Source organism: Cotesia typhae, unplaced genomic scaffold (genome assembly GCF_013202065.1).
Source record: "Cotesia typhae breed Kobodo isofemale line unplaced genomic scaffold, CoteBio_Ctyphae scaffold_70, whole genome shotgun sequence".
Taxonomy (NCBI): Eukaryota; Metazoa; Arthropoda; class Insecta; order Hymenoptera; family Braconidae; genus Cotesia; species Cotesia typhae.
The window spans coordinates 1,053,280-1,076,048 of record NW_027423780.1 but is presented as its reverse complement, the minus strand read 5'-3'; the positions used below and the strand labels follow the sequence as shown (position 1 = coordinate 1,076,048).

At 32.4% G+C, this 22,769-nt stretch overlaps 1 protein-coding gene across 1 annotated transcript in view; it reads right to left on the bottom strand.

Moving 5' to 3' along the window:
* LOC141537283 (endochitinase-like) overlaps window positions 1-20,036 on the bottom strand; it is a 235,377-nt gene extending 215,341 nt beyond the window's left edge. Inside the window, exon 1 of the mRNA XM_074258174.1 lies at window positions 19,257-20,036. Coding sequence (XP_074114275.1) covers window positions 19,257-19,395 — 139 coding nt within the window. The 5' untranslated portion in view covers window positions 19,396-20,036. The remainder of the gene's footprint in view (window positions 1-19,256) is intronic.
* Between the last annotated feature and the right edge of the window lie 2,733 nt (window positions 20,037-22,769).

Sequence of the window (22,769 nt, the reverse complement as noted above, 5' to 3'; positions counted from 1 at the left end):
TCGTATACATGATAATAACAATTTTTTCGAAATGAGTCATTTTCTCATTATATAAATTCATTTATTATCAATAATTCTACAATGAATAAAGAAATACGTTTAATCGGTATACCTGTGCAAAAACTCACTGACCGTAAGTTACCAAAAGTGAAAGAGGTTATGAGAGTGTTTTTCTATCAACTTAAAGTTTTAAAGTTTTCAATCAAACAAAGTGCAAAAATTCAGCTGACAAGGTTATTGAATTGTGGAAAATAAATCAGATCCCTACGAGTGAAGCTCCTAATGTAGTCAAAAAAATTCTCCGTTTTCATAGTGAGTGGTTGAAATTACAAAAAGATTTTAATAAGAAAAGTGATAAGGTAAAGGAAAAGGAGTTTCAGACTGATCTTGAACAATTATTCGACATTGTAAGTAAAAATTTCCTAAAAGGGGTGGATGATAACATTAGGAAGTTGTATTTGGATCAAAAATTCTGTACACACAAAGAGATTCTTTCGAATATTGTACCTGCGTCAAACTCAACTACAGATATGATGGAAATCGATGAAAGCAGTAAGTATCTGAGATAAATAATTGTTATAAATTCAGGTAGGAGTGTAAAACTTCCTTTATATTTATTATAAACAATGAGAATATCATTTTTCTACTTTACTTGCATTATATAAATATCAGTATTCCTACGTATGACATTTGACTCGACGGTTTCTGGTACTCATGTTTAATTGCTTCTCATCATAATGAATAAGTGTTGGAAATTTTGTCTGTTTAATTTAAAAATGAACTCTTATTACAGACTTGAATCAGCCGTCTACCAGTCATGGGATTGTTTTAAGTGGAAAATCAGAATCATTCTCGACGCATACATTAAGTGGAACTACAAATTCTGGATCTGATTTGGAGTATGAACCCCCAATTCCGACAAAACGAGCAAAAATAAATGTCTTAACTCCTGAAGTCGTTTCTGCACTTGACAGAGCTAATGTCAGCAGTAGAAACGCGATGTTCATTATTGCTCCGGTTTTATCAGCTGTTGGTATAAAAATTGAAGATACAACGCTCAGCTATAGGTCCATCCAACGAGCTCGTATGGTTCAAAGAAAAGACATTGCTCAAGGATTAAAAGACAATTTTAAAACACACGATAAATACGTAGTGCATTGGGATGGTAAAATGCTAAATGATCTAATTGAATCCAAATCTGTGGAACGACTACCGGTTCTTTTAACTGCGTATGGTACTGAACAATTACTTGGAGTTCCAATAATGAATTCTGGGACGGCAGTTAATCAAACATCCGCCATTTTATCAACATTGAGTGAATGGGGTATTATTAAGTATGTCAAGGCGATGTGTTTTGACACTACGGCTGTTAATACAGGTAATCAATCAATTACAAAAATATTTTATTGTTGTCATTCTAGTTTAATTTCTATTTCTTACTGAATTTTACTATCAAAATGTATTAATCGTTTACTCGTTTGGATTTGAAATATAACCATTGATTTTTCTTAAATACTAAATTTAACGATAGTCATTTATTATTGTTCTACAGGAATTCACAACGGTACATGTAAGGAAATTGAAAAGATTTTGGGAAGAGAGTTGATCTGGTTATCATGTCGTCATCACATTTTTGAGATCGTATTAAGGGGCGCATTTGAAGTATTTTGGCCTGTGTCATCTGGGCCAAATGTACAGATGTTTGGAAGGTTTAAAAAATTTTGGGATGATATAGATATAACCAATTATAAATCTGGTGTTGAAGATGCTGTTGTTGCTGATATCATTTCGAATAAAATTGATGAAATCTCTAGTTTTATTACGAAATCTTTACAGGTATGATTTAACTGTGATTTAAATTATAAAAATTTCGTTATTTTTGACAAATTTTTTATTTTTGATAGTTACTACAACCCCGAGATGATTATAAAGAATTATTGGAATTATCATTGATTTTCCTTGGAGAAATGCCTCAAGAAAAGATTTCTTTCAAACGTCCTGGTGCTGTTCATCATGCTAGATGGATGGCTAAGGCCATTTATAGTTTGAAAATGTATCTATTCAGAGATGAATTCAAACTCTCTCAGAAAGAATTGCATGGTCTTCGTCATTTCTGTATTTTTATAGTCACATTGTATTTAAAAGCTTGGTTTTCATCAACTTCTGCAACAACTGCTGCTTATCATGACTTGCAGTTTATGAAAAATTTATTGGAGTACAAAAATATCAATCCTTTGATTTCTTCAGCTACGTGTGAAAAAATGATTTCGCACTTATGGTATTTGAGCGATGAACTTGCCATTTTATCACTGTTTGACGATGGCGTTCCATTAGAAGTAAAAAAGTATTGTTGAAGCTGTTAATACTCGTGAAGGTACAGATTCTAAAGCTAAAAGATTTGTAATTGCTAAAAAGATTTGAATTCATTGGCGCAGAGAACTCTGAGTGACTTTGTGTCTAAAAAGTCATTAAATCTTTTCAAAATCTTCGATCTACCGTATGACTTTCTTGATGTCGATGTTGAATTATGGCCTACTAATGAGAGTTATCTCGAAAATAAAGAATACTTTCAACAACTAAAAGTTGTCAATGATTCAGCAGAGCGAGCTGTTGCATTAGTCAGTGAATATAATCAATGCTTGACAAAAAATGAAGAACAATTCCAGTACTTATTGCAAGTTGTCAAAGAACATCAAAAACATTCCCAAATTGTAATAAAAGAAATTATTTATAGTAATAGCGTACTGTTATGTTAAAAATATAGACAATTATATTGCAATTGATAATTCAATAAAAAATTTATCTATAAGAAAGTTAAATACTGGTTGTTTCTCACTTGATTCAATACTTTTCATATTAAATTTGACAAAGAAATATGTCATTCACTTCAAATTAAACTAATCATTGGCTATATGTCGAAAAAAATGCTCTAATTTCTTGTTTTAATGCAATCAAACAAGCTCAAGACTGAAAACAATATTAAAAAATTGTTTATAACATTTCTTTATCGATCGAAACTCAAATTTATGTAAATTTTCCTGAAACTCATAGTTTAAATTAAAATTTATCGAATTATTGATCAAAAACTGGAAATATTGATATTCGTTAATGTTTGACGATGAATATCTCGTAACGGCTTCACTTAATCAAAAAATCATAAGAGACCATTTTTGTAGAGCAGTAAATTTCCTACAAAATCATGAGTTCCGCAATCCGAAATAATTTTTTTTCATCGACTTATAAAATTCATAATAAAAACGAATATTTTCCTTAAAATAGCCAAACTTCAACTATGAATATCTTTTAATCGGTTGAGTTTTTGAAAAAGTCATAAGAGACCTTTTTTGTAAAGCATTCAATTTCTCACAAAATCTATGCCACGGAATATTTTTCCAAGCAGTTGGAAGCGAGATATAAATTTTTTTATCTGATTATTCGAAAAAAATAGAAACCCGCAAAGCGGAGGACCTTCCCGTTATAATTAAGAGCTTATACTTGGAGAGAATTCTTTTTAGGTGTCTACGAACCTATTTTTCAGAGTATAAAGTCAAAAATAAATTATTCGATTTTTTTGACCCACCCTACTACATATGTTGGCTTGTTGAAGCAGACTCTAGTTTTTTTAAGTTCTACTATAACCATATTTTCATCAAAAATAGTAAGACTGTGGAAGTTGGGTCTACATACAAGATCGGATACATTGTATCGACCTTGCCACTTCGTTCTCAAATATACATCTTTGTATTTGCGAACATTTTCCATTGCCTTTCCATAAACTGCGTTATTCATTAATTTATAAAAGTTTTTTTCAAACTCATTTTTTGCGATCTTTCTACATTCAGTATTTTTATCAATATATGATTTGAGCCAGTCTGATTGCTCAAACTTCAAGACTCGATGTATTTTCTTAAGAACTAAACCTAAATCTAAGCATTGTTTCAAATTCTCATAATGAATAACATAATTGTTTTTATCATACAGAGTTTTAGTGAGTTTTTGTTGCTTGCTACCAGGTGGTGCAAAATGTTCTGGACATAAAGGTAGATCTTTGTGTAGATCATGTAATTTCTCAGGATAGCGTAGATCTACTTCAAGGATGTAGCCTACACTTTCATCATCATTGAAAAACTGATCTACATTGTCTACATTTTCAACCCATTAAAAATTACCCTTGGGCAAAGACATACTCATTGCTGCTCCATACAAATCATTTACATCATAATACATAAGGTATGTTTCAGGGTTGTTTGAATCAAAATCTTTACCCATGTACCGGTTGTTAGCTTCAGCGTGTCTATTAGCACACATCGATACCCCACCACGAACACCCTTTTCAATGAAAAGAAGCATCTCAGGATCAGTTAGCAGTTCAAGTTCTATTTCAGTATGCTTTAACATTGCAGAGTTCGAAAGACCTGGTGCTGTATAAAAATGTAGGGCACCTAAATTGTATGTTTTAAAGTAACTGCGCCTAAAATTCTCAAAAACATCAGCCAAGAGAAGTACATCAGTCTTCAAGTACAAGTCTGAGTACTCACCTAACGTATTGATACCGAATTCATTCCAAACTACTTGGGCAAAAGCATAATCATCATCAGAAATAGTTGAGTTTGTTAACTTTGAAAAAAATGAATCCTGGTCAGGTAACTGTGTCTCGTCTAGTCTGTCAATACTGTCAATGTACTCATACGGGAATACACCCTTACGTATTGCTAACTTAAATTTGTGAGGGTCAGGGTAGTGTAGTCGCGTAATCTGTTTGTCTTTGTTATCAAGGTATGAAACTAATTTATCTAAACTGGAAGCTATAAATCTAAAAGAATCAATAAATCTTAGAAAGACTGAAGTATTTTTAACTGATTTTGTGAAAGAAATGTAACGCTCTTTATTGATTGGTAATAATATTATTTCACCCTCAAATACTGTAGCTAAGGATTTAATTATAAAGTGTGAGTCATAGCCGGATAAATTATGAAAGACAACAGGGATAATTGTAGATTTTTGATAATTAACGTTACATGATTTATGAGCTGCGTTTCTATAGTTATCTGTGAAGTGACAGTGATCATAAACTTTATCTGTAGGAGATGTTATAGGCTTTTCACAGATGTGACACACAGTTGCCTGGTTGTGTCTATCTTGTTGCTCTTTGGTTAAGGGTTTCATTTTAATAGGATTCTTTAGAATTTTTTCAAAGTCTAGAGCTAATGACTCTAATTGTTTAACAAACCAGTTGATGCAATCAGGAGAACGGTTCAATTCGAATTTGGAGAGGGTGTTATCATAGCTGCAATGTACATAGTAAGCAATACTGTGTGGAACATGTTTATGAACTGTCTTCTCATCATCTCCCGAGGGTTCGAGTGTGCATTCTAGATCCGCGTAAATTACAAACGGCACAGTATCTTTAGATTTGAAATCATTGAATTTCAAAATTTTATTTTTTTCACTAGGAAATTCCATGCGGACTTTGTTAGTTTTAAAACAATCTGCTCGGTGTTCTAAATAACATTTTTCTAATTTGAAATGATTCAAACAACGATCACAAAAGTACAATTTATGTCTACCTAGAGTTATTTGACTTTTAATTAGTCCAGAAAGATTATGTATCAATGCAAAGTGATAGACTGACTCAATATTATCTAAATTATCAGTATAATTTACACTTTTTTTAATCATTAATAAATGAATTGTCGGTATTTCTGACTCGAAGTTACTTAAATATAATGGGACTTTTTTCAGGCTTTTTACCCGTGAATTCTGAATTTATGCCGTATACGTTAATGCTAAGATCATTCATTTTTTCAAATTTTGGCACATCATCAAGTTTAATTGGAAATTGAATACCTTCATAGTTTAATCTGACGCTGAAGTGACGGTAACTTGTAGGGTCGCCTGGAACCAATACTGATGGATGCAAGGCGGCGTTGACACACCACAAGAAGCAGAACTCATCATTATTTTGGATGTTTGTAACCGCATTCTTCTTGACAATATCCTTTGGCAATCTGACGAAGGTAGAGTTTCCAATTTGAGTTGGTGTGAATCGTGACATGGTCACCATCATGCTGTTCGGTCCAAGCAGACACCATCCGGAACCCTCATGTTCAAAACCTTCAATTCTTTGAAGTAATTTGTCGTATACATGTTCACTGTACCAATCCTGGAGAGATGTGGCAGGGAGAATCTCACGGCTTTTGGTGATGAAAGACTTTCGCTCTTCTACATCTTCTTGCTGTGTCCGAAATGTGCAAAAGAGTTCAACATTCACTTTCAACCCTGCCAGATCTCTCAAGACACTCTGCACTTTGTTGATGATGATATGCCGTGAGGCCTGGAGAAATGATGCTGGATCTTTGTGATGTTGGTTGACAACACATCCAGTCTGGATGTTACCAGCGAAAGCATTTTCCAAGTCCCGCCATTTGACTCCTTGGTTGAGATCTCCACCGACTACTTGGTTACCGAGTCTGGTGAACTGATCGGCAAACCAGTTAAGTTGGTTGATGTGTGCTTGAACACTTCGCCTCACTTGGATTGATATTCCAGGATCCAATAATATTGTGTTGAAGTACTTAATGGTCTCGTCACACACTCGTGAACACCTTTGACGATGTTCATCATCAATAAGCTGTGCTCCCAACAGATCAGCATATGAGGTTGCAATAGTATCTACCAAGTTTTTTAAAGCCTCAATGAGGTTAGGTTGAGCCATCGTTGAAAGACACGTACTTCACTATTGTCTATTTACACAATTTTGTAGGTTATGTACACAGTTTATAGGTTATGTACACAGTTTATAGGTTATGTACACAGTTTATAGGTTATATACACTGTTTGTAGGTTATATAAACACTGAATTTACACGAGAATATACACTGGACTACAGTTTATGCACTAGTTTTTGCACACTGGATTACAGTTTATACACTAGTTTATGCACACTGGACTATACTCGCGTACTTCACAGCACTGAACTTCACTATATTTGTAACACTGTATACTTTTTAATCACGAGAGAAGTGTACTTCGTTTTTGAGAAGTACGCTCTCAGCAAGCTGCTTATATAGGCAGAAACTACTGCGCAGTTACCCCCACTCCTCTACCTCAAAACCGGTTTGATAACGTCATCTACTGCACAGTTAGAAAATTCTAGAACAGAATGAGTCATCTACTGCGCAGTTATATGACCTTGAACAGGTTTAAGCCTGTCTGATGACGTCATCTACTACGCAGTAGAAATAGAACAAAGAGAACTACGGAGTTACGCGACCTTGAACAGGTTCAGACCTGTCTGATGACGTCATCGACTACACAGTTAGAAAATTCTAGAACAGAATGAGTCATCTACTGCGCAGTTAGAAGTAATGCAAGCTGTCACCAGATGGCGTTGCGTGAAATCCGTCTCGCAAGTAGTTGACATAACTTCATTTTAAATATATAGAACATGGGTATACCATACTACAAATGCGTAATCCTGAACTATTGATCTGTTATGGCTGAGTCGAAGGCAGGTTAATAGTTGAGGATGCTTTCTTAACCTCAAAATGTTGAACTCAAATTCAAAATGGCGGAAGTCAGACTGAAAATTTCAGACACTAGATGGCGGATTCAAAATGGCGGATAAAAAGATTGAAAAAATGTCGGGAAAATGGCGGATAGCAAAATTTAAAAAATGGCGGAAGAATTAACCACCAGCGCAACCATATCCACAAAATGTCGGTAAAACAGAGCTGTCAACGCCATTAAGACACAACAGACTCACCATAACAGATGCCGGTAAGGTAGATCCCAGCTTAACATTGATATTAACCCGCGAATCTGTTTTATCGAGTGAGTAGCGCCCTTCCGGTTATTTTTAATCACGGTTCCTGGAACCGGTCCAGAGCAGAGAGCTTATCGTACAGGAAGAGAGAGTGAGGAAGGTGATCTGAAATAAATAAATTTTTATTTAACAAAATTAACCGGTATTTATTTATAACAAATTAACTTAACAATTGGTGCACTCGCACCTACTCTACTCACTTACAACTACCTTAACCCTATCACTTACAACTACCTGAGGATTTCGGGCTAAAACCGGCGACTCCGACTTAGTGCTAGTCGTCTACTCGAGAAACCATCAACAAGCAGAAAAACATCGCACCAAGATTTGGTTACCCTACTCGGCAAACCATTAACAAATAGAGTCCGTTTTACACTCTTTATCACACATTACCCACACAATCTTCACACACATATCCCACACTTCTTCACACGCACACTGATTTACTTTATTTTATTTTTTTGAATATTAAAAGAAATTGACAAAAATTTACTTTTGCAAATTATTACATTGACTCAACTATTCAGTCATTAGCTAATAATTAAAATTACCGAATATTTTTCAATTAATGAATTCTTTTCAATTAACAATTTAATCACTACAATCCGAATTTAATCCGACTTATAATTTTGACTCAAAAATTAGTCACGAGTTTAATTCTCAATATTAAAGTAATTCCATTTTCTTGTAGATTTTTTTTTCCAATTTTAATTTAACGAATCTCGAACTTATAATCCCCGTTGCTAACTAAATTCTTAAGAATTTTACACAATGACGAAATTACCAAGATAATTTTTTCCGGAACTTCATTTCAACATAAAATTTCCTCGTGGCAGTTTTCCGATTAGTTAATTAAACTTAATTAAGTAATAAACAATTTTCTCAGTTGAATAAAATCATAAATGTTAGCAGGTTCAATAAAACAATTTCTCAATAATTAACATTTGATAAATTATTTGCGCGCTCAAAACAGACGCCAATTTTTATGCTAGCGCGTGGTGAATTTTTTTTGACCTTGATTACACATTAACTGCGGTGCACGTTTTAAGAATTTCTATTCGATGTTATTTTATTAAATAAAACAGTTGTACGTGAATCAATTTTTTTCGATTTCCGGAATTAATTATAACTAATCAATTAATAAAATTTTATAACAATTAACACCACAAGGTCCTTGAGGAGTCCTCGGGTATAAACCCCCTTGAGGTACTCTCAACGAAACTAGCGAATAAAAAAAATTTAATTAATTAACTACGGAAGTATAAATGTTAATTATTGAGAAAAGTTAATTATTAGATTAAAATGAGGAGTGGTTTATATAAGCCGAGTATATGTCCCCGCGGCTCATATATAATAAAAGTCTCAATACCTTATTAAATTTTGGATAGAGAAGACTCCTTGAATCCAGTGGCTTCTTCCTTGGACTTTTGGCTGGCATTCCTTTCGAACACTCAACCACTTCTGCCGGTTGGAAAAATGTTCGTTCGCACGTGAACCCCTAAATACCTTCACTTAATTGCTAAATAGGTCCCGAAGATCGAGACGCGCCAGTGCTGCGTCATTACCGATATCTGGTGATTTATCGATACAGGGTAAATTTACCCTGTTACAGACGAACAATGCTTCACAAAGAAGTGCAAGTCGTCCACTTCATAAAGACTACAATTTTAATGAAAATTGTCAATTTTATTGAAAACTCATCTGAGTGCCGATTGTATGTAGATGATTTATATGACAATATGGAAGGTAAGTGCTCAACAAAAAAGTACTTTTATACTCTTCTAGAATTTTATTTTGGTAATAGCATTCGTTTATCAAAGTATGTCAGGATGAAGTACGTTAACATTCACCGAAAAAGTTGCTAAAATATTGATGCGTCATTTGAAATTATCTGAAAGTTCAAATACCACAGAACAACGACTTGCTATAATTAAAGCTGTAGCAATAATTGTCAGAAAAGATATCCGAAAGCAGACTCTTGAAACGGATATCTATCCTTCTTCACATCAATTTTTAAGTAATGCGAAAAATGACATACCACTAGCATTACAACATTTTCTTGATATCTTGACCACTATTCCTAATAAAACTAAGTTTAAAAATAATGAAAACGATTCCGACATCATCAATAGTCTAGTTAATAAATGAGTATTTTGCGAAAAATCGATCCGAGCTTTTTAAAACTATGGCGATTGGTGCATTGGATTCAGAATTCAATTCTAAGAAATAGGGATTTGGTAATTCATCCGCCATTATAAATTCCATTCGTTATAAACAAAAAACGAAGAAAAAAAAGGGAGTCTCCATTTTGTAGTTATAACTTCGAAATTATTAAAGATATCTTAAATTTAAAAAAAAAGATCCGAAAAGAGGAGAAAATTTCAGCAAGATAAATCTAATTAATGTTAGAGATTAATCTAATCACATTAAATTTAATTAATGAAGTTAATGAATTTAATGTAGATAGTTTATTTAAGAAATTTAATTAATGAAGTTGGTTAGTGAATCTGGTCAAGGAATTTAGTTAAGAAAAATTGGGTAATGAATTTGGTTAAAAAGAATTGGTCAATAAATTGAGTTAGGAAATTTGATTAATAAATTTAGCAATGAATTAAATTAGTGTATCGGTATTTTTGTATCGGATAAATTTTAGGCATTAAATTTTGTGAATTAAGAGAGTGTGAAAATCCGGGAATTTAGTTGACAAGTAATTTAGAGAAATTTAGTGTTACGTTCTCGATTTTTTAAAGTTGATTTTCGTACACCCTTAAATTATCAGTGGCGGAATTAACATTAAGAACTGAGAATAAATTCAGGTTTGACATCATTAAATGATCTACTGACCCCCGACGTGCCGTCTCAGATGAGCTTACTTTATTTTTAGTTAGTTTTATAGGCTCACCATTATGGGCCCTATAAATCGGCCCAGAGAACGCCTCCGGGAGGGTGAACCTCCGGAACCTCTACGGGGACTAACTTCCAGCTCCGGGTGATGTCCGTCTAGAAGGCAGGCCGATTGTTATTCACGATGATGGACTGACCCTCTTGACCCTAGTACGACGGGGAAGGTGATTTTGGAGAGTCCCTCTCGGTGTTTCTCACTACTCGCACCCGTGGTTCTAGGAGGATTTCGTCGTCGACAACGTGCAACGGCGGTTTAGTCATCCGCACTACTACTACCCGTGATTGTACATATATATTGGACGGCTGAGTGTCTCGAGATCTACTGATTTGAATTAGCTCCAGATCAGTTTTTACAGACAGTTTATCAGCCATGTTTGCAGCTCAGGTTACTCTCTGAGAGAGTAATCGAGGCTCGGGTCCCATGCTGACGTAAGGTGTTTGGAGTATCCGTGGCCACGACGACTCTCTGCTGATGCCTTATCGCGAGATCTCCGTTACTTAGCTGTTGATAAAACCACCAGCTAAGCAACGGATATCTTTTAATGTGTATTCGGAGAATTAAATTTACATTAAATATAATATTTAGAAAGAATAAAGAAACAATTTTGGGTGAAATTCCAGGAACGTAAGATTAGTAATTAGAGACTTTTGTGAATTAAGTTAGCATCCGGAGGACGATTTTATATGCAACTGAGTGTGTGAGTGTGAGTACAGTGCTAAGTATTCACGATATCCTCCTCTGTTTCCGAGGCAGTCGCTTAGAAACCGTTGTATAGACGCCCGAGTCGGGAGTACAATAGGTATAAGGTTTTAATTGTAGTTGAGATGTTATATGGTAATCCTTCAGGATAAAAAGGTGAAATTTATGGTAATATATGGTAGTCCGTTAGATTAACGAGGTAAATTATAGTATTTTATGCGACATTTAGTTGTAAGATTATATAGCAAGTGCCTGCGTAGGTGACAGATTTTCACGAGTAAGTTGATTTTTGAAGATTTGTTAAATTCATTATTGAATTTGAATATATAATTTGATTGTTTTTAATAAATTTTCCCAGTATTATTTACAGCCTTCTCGAACTTTTCACTACCTGACCTTGCCCCTCTCATGCTTTCCCGGTTTAGGGAACACCTTGCTTAAAATCCCAGTGGCACTCTTTTCAAGGAGGAAAGAGGTGACCCATTGGACTGGGCTAAGCATCCCGGTTACAGTGTCTATAAATTTTTTTTCTTCTGAGAGCTCTTGTTATATAAATAATGAACAAGACCGCGTAGTAAAAATTTTTTCATTTGTTTAGAATGATTTTTTAAAGTTATCGAAAATAAAAATATCGGGCTAATGTTATAAAAAAATTTCTTTTTCCTAAATTTTTTATGTTGATTATTTTTGTATTAATATATAGCGTTTAATAACTTGGATAAAAAGTTCTCAACATTAATTGTTTAACAACTTTTTATAATCAAATAGCCAAATTTAATATTCTTGACAAATTTTTTTTGTAATTTTGTTATCTTAGAGAAATAATGATTTAAAAAAAAATTTTTATTTATTTTTTAATTATTTATAATTGTTTTTTTTTTTAGTTATCCATCATTTAAATTATTTATTAAGAAATCATTTTTTTTTAATCATCATTTGCAAATCTTAATATAATAATGAAAAAAAATTTTTTTTTATTATAATATTTTAATTTTTTTATTTCATAAACAATTTGTTATTAATGAATTTACATTTTCGTGTTATTTTTTTTTCCGGTGCTTTAAAGAATTACAAATTCAGCCATGTGCATGAAAGTTGTAAAAAATTTTTAATTCCCCACTAAGAAAATCCAAGATTTTCAAAAATCGGGAAGTTATTGGTTTTACCCCGTTTTGAAAAAATCGAGTTTACATCAGATCTCGACGTTTTGAGGTCCTAGGAAGCTTCCCTGAATAATCCCGCGATGTTGTCACTGTGTGTGTGTGTGTGTGTATGTATATATATATATATATATATATATATATATATATATATATATATATATATATATATATATATATATATATATATATATATATATATATATATATATATATATATATATATATATATATATATATATATATATATATATATATATATATATATATGTGTGTGTGTGTGTGTGTGTGTGTGTGTGTGTGTGTGTGTGTGTGTGTGTGTGTGTGTGTGTGTGTGTGTGTGTGTGTGTGTGTGTGTGTGTGTGTGTGTGTGTGTGTGTGTGTGTGTGTGTGTGTGTGTGTGTGTGTGTGTGTGTGTGTGTGTGTGTGTGTGTGTGTGTGTGTGTGTGTGTGTGTGTGTGTGTGTGTGTGTGTGTGTGTGTGTGTGTGTGTGTGTGTGTGTGTGTGTGTGTGTGTGTGTGTGTGTAACCCGCTTATAACATTTGAACGACTGAACCGATCGGAATGAACTAAACGGCGTTCTAAAGAGTTCCCCCAAACTTAGATTTCCTGAGAATTTGAACCGATTCAGACCGATAGATTTGAAGGAATCTTGAAAAATCTCAAAAAAAAGTAAGAAAAAAACCATTTTTGAAAGTGGTTTTTTTGGAATATCTTTTAAACGGCTACATCGATCAACGTCAGAAACTAAGCTGCCCTTAAGCTTGAAAAACTACGCCGATCGTCGCCAATCCGGTCAAAATCGGTTCATTCGTTCGAGAGATATCGTGAACGAAAGAAAATCGAAAAAAGTGTTTTTTTGACATAACTTCGTCATTTTTTCTCTGATCGTTTTTATTAATGTAGAATAATTTTAGAGCTTGAAAAATCGCGTTGATCGCCGCCAAAAACGGGAAAATCGGTTGATTGGTTCGAGAGATATCCTCAATAAAATATTTGGAAACAAGTGTTTTGTTAACATAACTCCGACATTTTTTGGAATAACTTTTAAACGGCTGCACTGATTGATTTCAAAAACTAATCAGCTATTAGCATGAAAAAATTACGTCGATCGCCGTCAAGCCGGTCAAAATTGGTCGATTCGTTCAAGAAATATCATGAACAAAAAAAACCAGAAAGTGTTTTTTTGGAATTACTCCAAATTTCCTGGTTTTATCAATTCAAACTTGAAGGTTCATCATGAAACTAAAAAAATTACGTCAAATTCTGCTAACCGCCTGAAAATCGGTTGATTTATTGATATGTTAGTGCGGTTTGAAAATTCAAAGAATATTGTTCTATAATACTTCTATCAGACTTTTAAGCTCGAAGAGCTCAAAAACACCATTAGTGCAGTTTTATGCACCTAGGCATGGAATTAGCGGGAAGTTGCACGGATGGCCTTCAGGGTTTACCGTATTCCTAATTTTTTTCTCTATTTTTTATTAAATATTAAAATACTTGACCCTATCAAAGTTGAAGCGGTCAACTATTGTATCAACTTATAAATTTTTATGATATCTAAACTATTGGTGGTATGATCTTTGACATTCGAGACAATTTTTTAGACAACTTGTATAATTGTAAACATTCATAACTTGTAAACATTCGTTTACAGAAAAATGCATTCCTTGAATCCTTCAAATGACTATGTTTTGTAAACTATTGAAATTACGGCTTTTATGATTCAGGACAGTTTTATAGAGTAATTATTATACTACTCAATAATAATTGTTTGATATTTTTGTTAATAATAAATACCTAAGAAAAACACTAACTTATGTACTCTTTTAAATTCTTAAATACCAAATTTCTCTGAAATTTTTAGTTTTTAATTTAAAAATTTGTGTCAAGAATTATAGATTCAGGAAATGTACCTTTAACCGTGTGATAATTAGAATAAACAAAAAAAACTGATAAACAAATGGAATTAAAAATCTAGTCGTGTTTATTATTTTTATAACAAGATCTTCCAAAAAAAAATTTATACTCATTTTTTGAACTTTAATAAGAAATTTTATGAAAACTCAAGATGACAAAAAATTAGTTAATTAACTATTTAATAACGTAAACAAACATCAAGGTAAAAATTTTGTTTACTTTTCGACTAGACTACAATATCTAACAAAGAAGCTGAGGCACATAAAGAAGTTGACTAAATGGATGAAGAAAAAGAAAAAATTAATTCAGAGGTCTCTCAAGAAAAAAAAAATCTTAAAAACGGTTGACCCTGAAGGCCATCTCTGCAACTTCTCGCTAATTCCATATCTAAGCGTTTAAAATTGCAGTTTGAGGACGCCTTCGACCTCAAAAATATAATTTATATGTTATTTCGAGCTCTCTGGGCTTTCGAGCTCAAAAGTCTGACAGATGTTTAACAAAACAGTAATTTTTTAATTTTCAGACCGCAATAACTTCTGAATGAATCAACCAATTTTCACACAAATGGCAGCATTCCACGCAGTTTTTCAAATTCTATTATATACTTTTGAACACAAACTGATCAAATTGAAAATTTTGGAGAAATTTGAAAAATTCATTTTTTCCAAATTTTTCAACAACGATATCTCCTGAACCAATCAACCTATCTCTACGTTTTTTGAAAATTTTATTCCCGAGATTTCTAAAAATCTAGTGTTACGTTCTCGTAAATTTGAAATTTATTTGAAATTTTATAAATCTATCTTAAAAATTGTGAAATAATTATTTAAATCATCTAATTATTATCCGAGGTATTTCGTAACGGAAATACCTCGAGATAACAGATTTCTAGAACGTCAATGAAGCCTAGTAGACTAAACAGTCTACGTTGTGGGATTTGAACTGCGTTGATGTTCTCATAGGGTAACCTGAGATGCAACGTTGCTGAAGATCATTATAAAAACTTATTGTAATTATTATAACACACACATTCTGTCTCCGGACTTCCAATGGAACAGTCAGTCCGAGGACTTAGCAGAGGAGCAATCTCTGCTGGTCCGAGGCTGAACCTGCCAATTCCTTTCTAATAAACCTATTTAATTGTTAATAAATTAAAATGGATACTTATTAAAACCTTCACCCAGGGTTGAGACCGCTTATCAGCGTTCCACCCTGGTTCCTTTACCTAGAGCGCTAGCCAGCGTTCGGGTATTCTATCCAAAAAATATCCTAGTTATTACCCTCAGAGTGAGAGCGCTTATTAGCTGTTCTCACCCTGGTGAAATCGCCCAGAGCGCTAGCCAGCGTTCAGGCACTCTACCCATTGCCTACCTGTAGGCAGGTAAATTAAAAAGTTAAAATATTGAAATATATATTTTATTTAATAAATTAAAAATGTGAATTATTAAATTATATAAAATAAAGTACTTCGCGAAGGAATCAGTGACATGACCCACCTGGAGTCTATAGACATCCTAATGAGGTCAAAATCTGGACATAAATAAATTTTTCAAATTTGAATTAATTACACCCAAAATTTGGGAACGTAACACTAGCAAATTGAATTAATTCAAATTTTTACAAACTTTAATAACAATGATACTTTTTGGATCACCATCTATTTCGATCAGATCCGGTCAAGCAGTTCAAAAGTTATAAGAGGCTTACACACACACACACACACACACACACACACACACACACACACACACACACACACACACACACACACACACACACACACACACACACACACACACACACACACACACACACACACACACACACACACACACACACACACACACACACACACATATATATATATATATATATATATATATATATATATATATATATATATATATATATATATATATATATATATATATATATATATATATATATATATATATATATATATATATATATATATATATATATATATATATATATATATATATATATATATATATATATATACATACATACATACATACATACATACATACATACATACATACATACATACATACATACATACATACATACATACATACATACATACATACACAATAATCCTGATTATTGAGCTTTGGTCGTGCGAGTACTGCGCCGGTTGAGAATTTTGTGTTGACAAAATCAATCTAATTAATTAAAAGAATTTGACGCTAAATTTGTTTGTAATATATCCATACGTATTTTTGGATAACTACATTTATTGCGACGGTTTCTGAGGTATCAAGGATACGTTATTTGTCTAATTTAAGTAATGAATATTGATTAAACTTTTTGCGACGATTAATTTATCCAATTTAATTAAGTATGCGTAATTAAACAATTTTGGGACGAATAATGTGTTGGATTTAATGAATTATTATTAATGAAGAATTTTTATTTAATTTAATCATGATTATTAACTAATAAATGTGCGACGATTAATTTGCCTAATATAAATAATTATTGTCAACTAGATTTCTTTTGTTCTTGCGAAAAGAAAATAAACTGTTGGTTAATTACAAATTACTAATTGCACAATTTAGCAACGAGTAATTTGTTGACTTAATTAATAATTAACAATTAAAGTATTTGCGACGAGACTAAGAGTCAATTTAAATAATTACTAGTAAGTAAACAATTGTGCGATAATTAATTGTGTAACTCAAATAATTACTGTGATTTAAAGTTTGCGACGGTTATTTTTTTTGGATTTATTTAATTATGATTGAAATTAAATGCGACGTTGATTTTAGTTCTTGCAAAAATTTAATTACGATCTATTAAATTAATTGCTGCATACGATTTTGGTTTATTTTTGGGAATTTTATTGTTAATGGATGAATTGTGATTTTGATATTGAGGTTCTTTAGAAATTTTTTTTTGTTAATTAAATTCTTGCTGCTTGTTCTTCAATGAAGTTACTTATTAATAATTTAATTAATTGCGGCGTGCGAAATTTGATCCATTGATTATTGTGATTTTGTTATTCCGGCGACCATTTATTTTATTTTGTTAATAAATTAGAATTAATAACAAGATTTCGGCAAATTATTAGTACCCGGACGATCGTTCTTGGTTCCTCTTTAATTTAGGTTGCACCTTTTACCCGCCGCCCCGACGAAGAGTCTCGGTTCGAGTAAGCCGAACACGACGTGAGTAGAGCCTAGCTCCTGGCGCCCAACAATAATAAAGCAGGTAGGCCAAATTTATTTATCTCGGACTTCGGTCTCGCTAACGCACGAGGTCGAAAAAACCCGTTATAATACATACATACATACATACATACATACATACATACATACATACATTGATACATGGATACATACATAGATGCATACATACATACATACATACATACATACATACATACATACATACATACATACATACATACATACATACATACATACATACATACATACATACATACATACATACATACATACATACATACATACATACATACATACATACATACATACATACATACATACATACATACATACATACATACATACATACATACATACATACATACATACATACATACATACATACATACATACATACATTGATACATACATACATACATACGTACATACATACATACATACATACATACATACATACATACATACATACATACATACATACATATTTTTGCAAAATGGGGTAAAACCAAAAACTTCTCGATTCCTGAAAATCTCCCATTTTCTTAGCAGGAAGTTAAAAAAAATTTTTTTTATGTGGTTTTTCTGTAATAAATTCTAAACAGATTAAAAATTCATTATGAGGCTTAAAAAACTGTATCGAATGCTGCCAACTACGTGAAAATCGGTTCATTAATTCAAATGTTATTACAGTTTGATAATTCAAACAATAGTACTTACTTTCAGTAAGCCTCTCAAACTTTCGCACATTATTTCAAACGTCATCAAGCAGTTTAACAAAAAAAAATTCGTTTCTAAATCAATTTTTTATTTCTTGGTCTCCAACGTGTCAGACTAAGAGTATTTTTGTTGTCTTATCCAGCATCGACCTTTTTTTTTTATTTCCTCTTATTAATCTATTTTAGAGTAGCTAATTTTACAAGTTAAAGTGGTTCAACGCAAATTTTAAATGTGTTATTTACGATGTTAATATGAAAATTCACTTTCATTAAAAGAAATACATCAAACATACTAATTATAATTATTTCAACTGACAAAAACTATTTACTTGAATATTCTATTTATTATCAGTAATTTGCGAACTCAAATAATAATCTTTAGCCTCAGCAAACATTAACAACCAATGACGTCTTAACCTGATTAATTATGACTTTATTTCGTCAATGTTCATTGGAAAATTAGAAAAAGAGCGTCATCTACGTTGAAAAGTTATTATTCAGAATAACTAAGCTACAACCAAATTTGAGTAGCTACACTTTGATCTGTTCTCTTGTTACATTATGTTCCAACTGATAATATTGCTCATGATATAAATCCGATAACATTACTAATGGAATATGATGAGTGTTATTGTTCCCAACCACATTTTTTAGTCTGTTCTTTCTGTCAAAGTATCAAGTGAAGAAAACAACGATTATGATCATTACCTTTGTAGAAAAAAACTTAGTCAGTATGTTTTGAATGCATGGAGCAATAATATTTATTTGAAAAACAATAACGGTCGTATAAATAAATGTAAATATTTTCAATATACTTACTTGTTTTAAATCGTATGTAAAAAATACAACACGTAGCCACTAATATCAAAAGAGAAAGCAGACTTGCCTCGATAGTATAGTAATCGCCAGAAAGTAGTCGAGGAGTTTTAGAGTCGGAGTATATATAAGCTGTCTTCATCGGGCTTTAGCCTTCAAAGACAAGTTCACATCACGTTTGCCATTGACTGGTTTGTTGACCTTTTAATTCTTTCATTTAAACGAGCTTCATAAAATTATAAGGATCCAGCTAAAAAAATAATTTTGACTTAAAAATATACTTATGAAAGTAATGAATCGTTATAACAATTAAGTTGTTAAAAAAATAAGAGCTGATATATAAAAATTTATAAAAACAGGATAAAACCCGAACGTTGTAGTTAGTTTTGGTAAAAAAATCTGGAAAACGGTTGAGCCTAAAGGTCATTTCGGCAACTTTCCGCTCATTCCATATCTAAGCGTTTAAAATTGCACTTTTAGGACGTTTTTGAGCTCTTTGAGCTCAAAAATATAACCAATATGTTATTTCGAGCTCTCCGAACTTAAAGAGTTAACTGCTCTGAGCTTTTAAACTCTTCGAGCTCAAAAGTCTGATAGAAGTTTAATGAAATAGTCTTTGTTTAATTTTCAAACCGCAATAACTTCTGAATGAATAAACCGATTTCCACACGACTAGCAGCATTTCGAGCAGTTTTTTAAATTAAATGATATACTTTTAGACATAAATTGATCAAACCGAAATTTTTGAGGAAATTTGAAAAATTCGCTTTTTCTGATTTTTTCGACAACGACAACTTACAAACCAATTAACCGATTTTCACGTTCTTGGCGGCGATCGACTTAATTTTTTAGGCTCTACTAATTTTTATGTCTCATAAAAAACGATCTGGAAAGAAATGTCGACGTTATGTAAGGAAAACAATTTTTTTTTAATTTTTCGTTTTCGATAACTCCCGAACAAATCAACCGATTTTGATTGATCTAACGGCAATCGACGAAGTTTTTCAAGGTTAGGTGCTGGCTAGTTTTTGGAAGTGATTAGTAAAGCAATTAAATAGATATTTTCAAAAAACATTTTTTTTTAAATGTTTTGTTTTTGATATCTCACGAACGAATCAACTGATTTTGACCAGTTTAACGGTTATCGACAAATTTTTTTAAGGTTAAGAGCTGATTAGTTTCTGAAATCGATTGGTGAAGTCGTTTAAAGTTAATTCAAAAAAACAATTTTTCAAAAATTTTGGTGGTGAGATTGGTCAAAATCTAGCGAAAGGAATTGGTTCAAATTTTCAGGAAAGTTAAGGGCTTTAATACCCTTTGGCTCGCCATGAAGCTACACACACACACACACACACACACACACACGCACGCGCGCGCGCGCATGTGTGTGTGTGTGTGTGTGTGTACTAGCAGCCACTCGCCCGCTTCGCTGGGCACACTAGTAATTTTAATCTCTATTTCTTATATTAACTAAAATATGTATATTTTCTTATCGATAAATGAAGTGAATTTTTAAAATTTTTAGTCAGGAAAAATAGTACCAGTCAATGCATTTGTCATACACAGATTTCCGCATCACCCATGAGGTACTGTGTATTATGATGCGTCCCTGTTATTTAACGTAGAAAAAATGATAAAAAAATTTTCATGAAGACTTACTTGAATTCAAAACAATAAAAAAAATATAATTGACATATACTCAATTGAAGTAACCATAATAAAGAATGGATATCTTAATTATTTAAATTAGCGTCGAATACGTATAAATACCAAAATTTTTGAAATTATGAAAATTTTTCTTTGTAAATATCGTGATAGCGATTTATTTTTGACATTTATTCATTTATTCTCTCAAGCATATCATGATATAATTCATTTATCTAAAGCCAACTTCAATATCATTATAATTATAATTCATTTTCGATTACTAATAATTATTAGTAATTGCAAATGAATTAGTTACAATAAATTGCGTCAAATACCATTTTATGATTATTAATAATCTCAGATTCATTAACTTATAGAAAGTGTGTTTGAAATAAATAAAATTGAATAATTATTATTATTTGATATACTCGTTCCGATCTCTAATAGTTTTATTATCGTTTTATGTTCAAGTTTTCAATTCAAAGTTAATCGCGTACTTCACACATCATTTTTAACATCCCGCTGAAAAATCGGGAAGTTATTAATTTTACTCCGTTTTTCAAAAATCGAGTTTTTAACGGATGTTGACGTTTTGACGTCCTAGGAAGTCTCCCTGAATGTTTCCGCGGTGATGTCCGTATATCTCTCTCTCTCTCTCTCTCTCTCTCTCTCTGTGTGTGTGTGTGTGTGTGTGTGTGTGTGTGTGTGTGTGTGTGTGTGTGTGTGTGTGTGTGTGTGTGTGTGTGTGTGTGTGTGTGTGTGTGTGTGTGTGTGTGTGTGTGTGTGTGTGTGTGTGTGTGTGTGTGTGTGTGTGTGTGTGTGTGTGTGTGTGTGTGTGTGTGTGTGTGGCCGTAAGTAAACCTCTTATAACTTTTGAACGGCTCGACCGATTTGATCGCGGTTCATGCCATCCGAAAGGGCTTGACCAAACTTAGATTCTAAATACTAGATTTTAAATACATCATATCCACGAGGCGGCGTTCAAGTAACAGTTAACTGTTTTTAGTGCTCTATTTTACATTAACTTTTAATAATTATTAATCAACAAATATCAAAAATAATTTTTCTTTTTTTATTATATTAAAATTGGACTTTTTTGTAATATTAATTACTTTCATAAGTCTATTTTCTTTTCACATTTTTCTTACCTTGACTGAGTGGCACGTGGCCACGTGGCCGGGTGGTTATGGTCTAGCAATTACCTATACCTAGTAAATTTATTCGTTTTTTTTTTTTTTTTTTTTGTATGTATTATTATCTATCCAATAACTTTTTTAATTGCCTAAATTTCGGTCAATAAAACTGTGTTTTCCTTGTGCTGTGAGCTAATATATATTTTTAGTAAAATATTACTCTCTGTGGATGTGTTTTCTGCTGAGTATCACGTGTCTCGAACACTCTCGCTAACAGTACCAGCTTTTGTCTATGATTACTTTATTGTGTCATAAAATTTACATAAACAACCTACACAGAATCAGTAAATATTGTTTTTTTTTTTAAATTTATGACTTAAATTGGCGAGTTACACATGGCTGTTACGCTTGGTCTGGTGCTAACCTATAAAGTTTCAAATACATCTATTTCAAAGTAGCGGCTATTATTTTTATACTATCATTGTCATCGCAAGTACCTAAAATGCCTCCACCAAATCAACAGGAGAAGTGTAGAGTATGTGCTAGCAGGGTTGCCAGAGATGTTGTTACCTGTACTGGATGTCAAGCGATTTTTCACCCTAGCTGTGCTAGGCAAGCTAGACCTATCTCTGGTGGTACGTTTCAAAGATGTTGTGGGCGTCGGGGTTCAGTTACCATAGATGATATAAGTGAACTTCTATCAAAAGAGTTGGATAAGCTAAGTGTTGATGTCAAA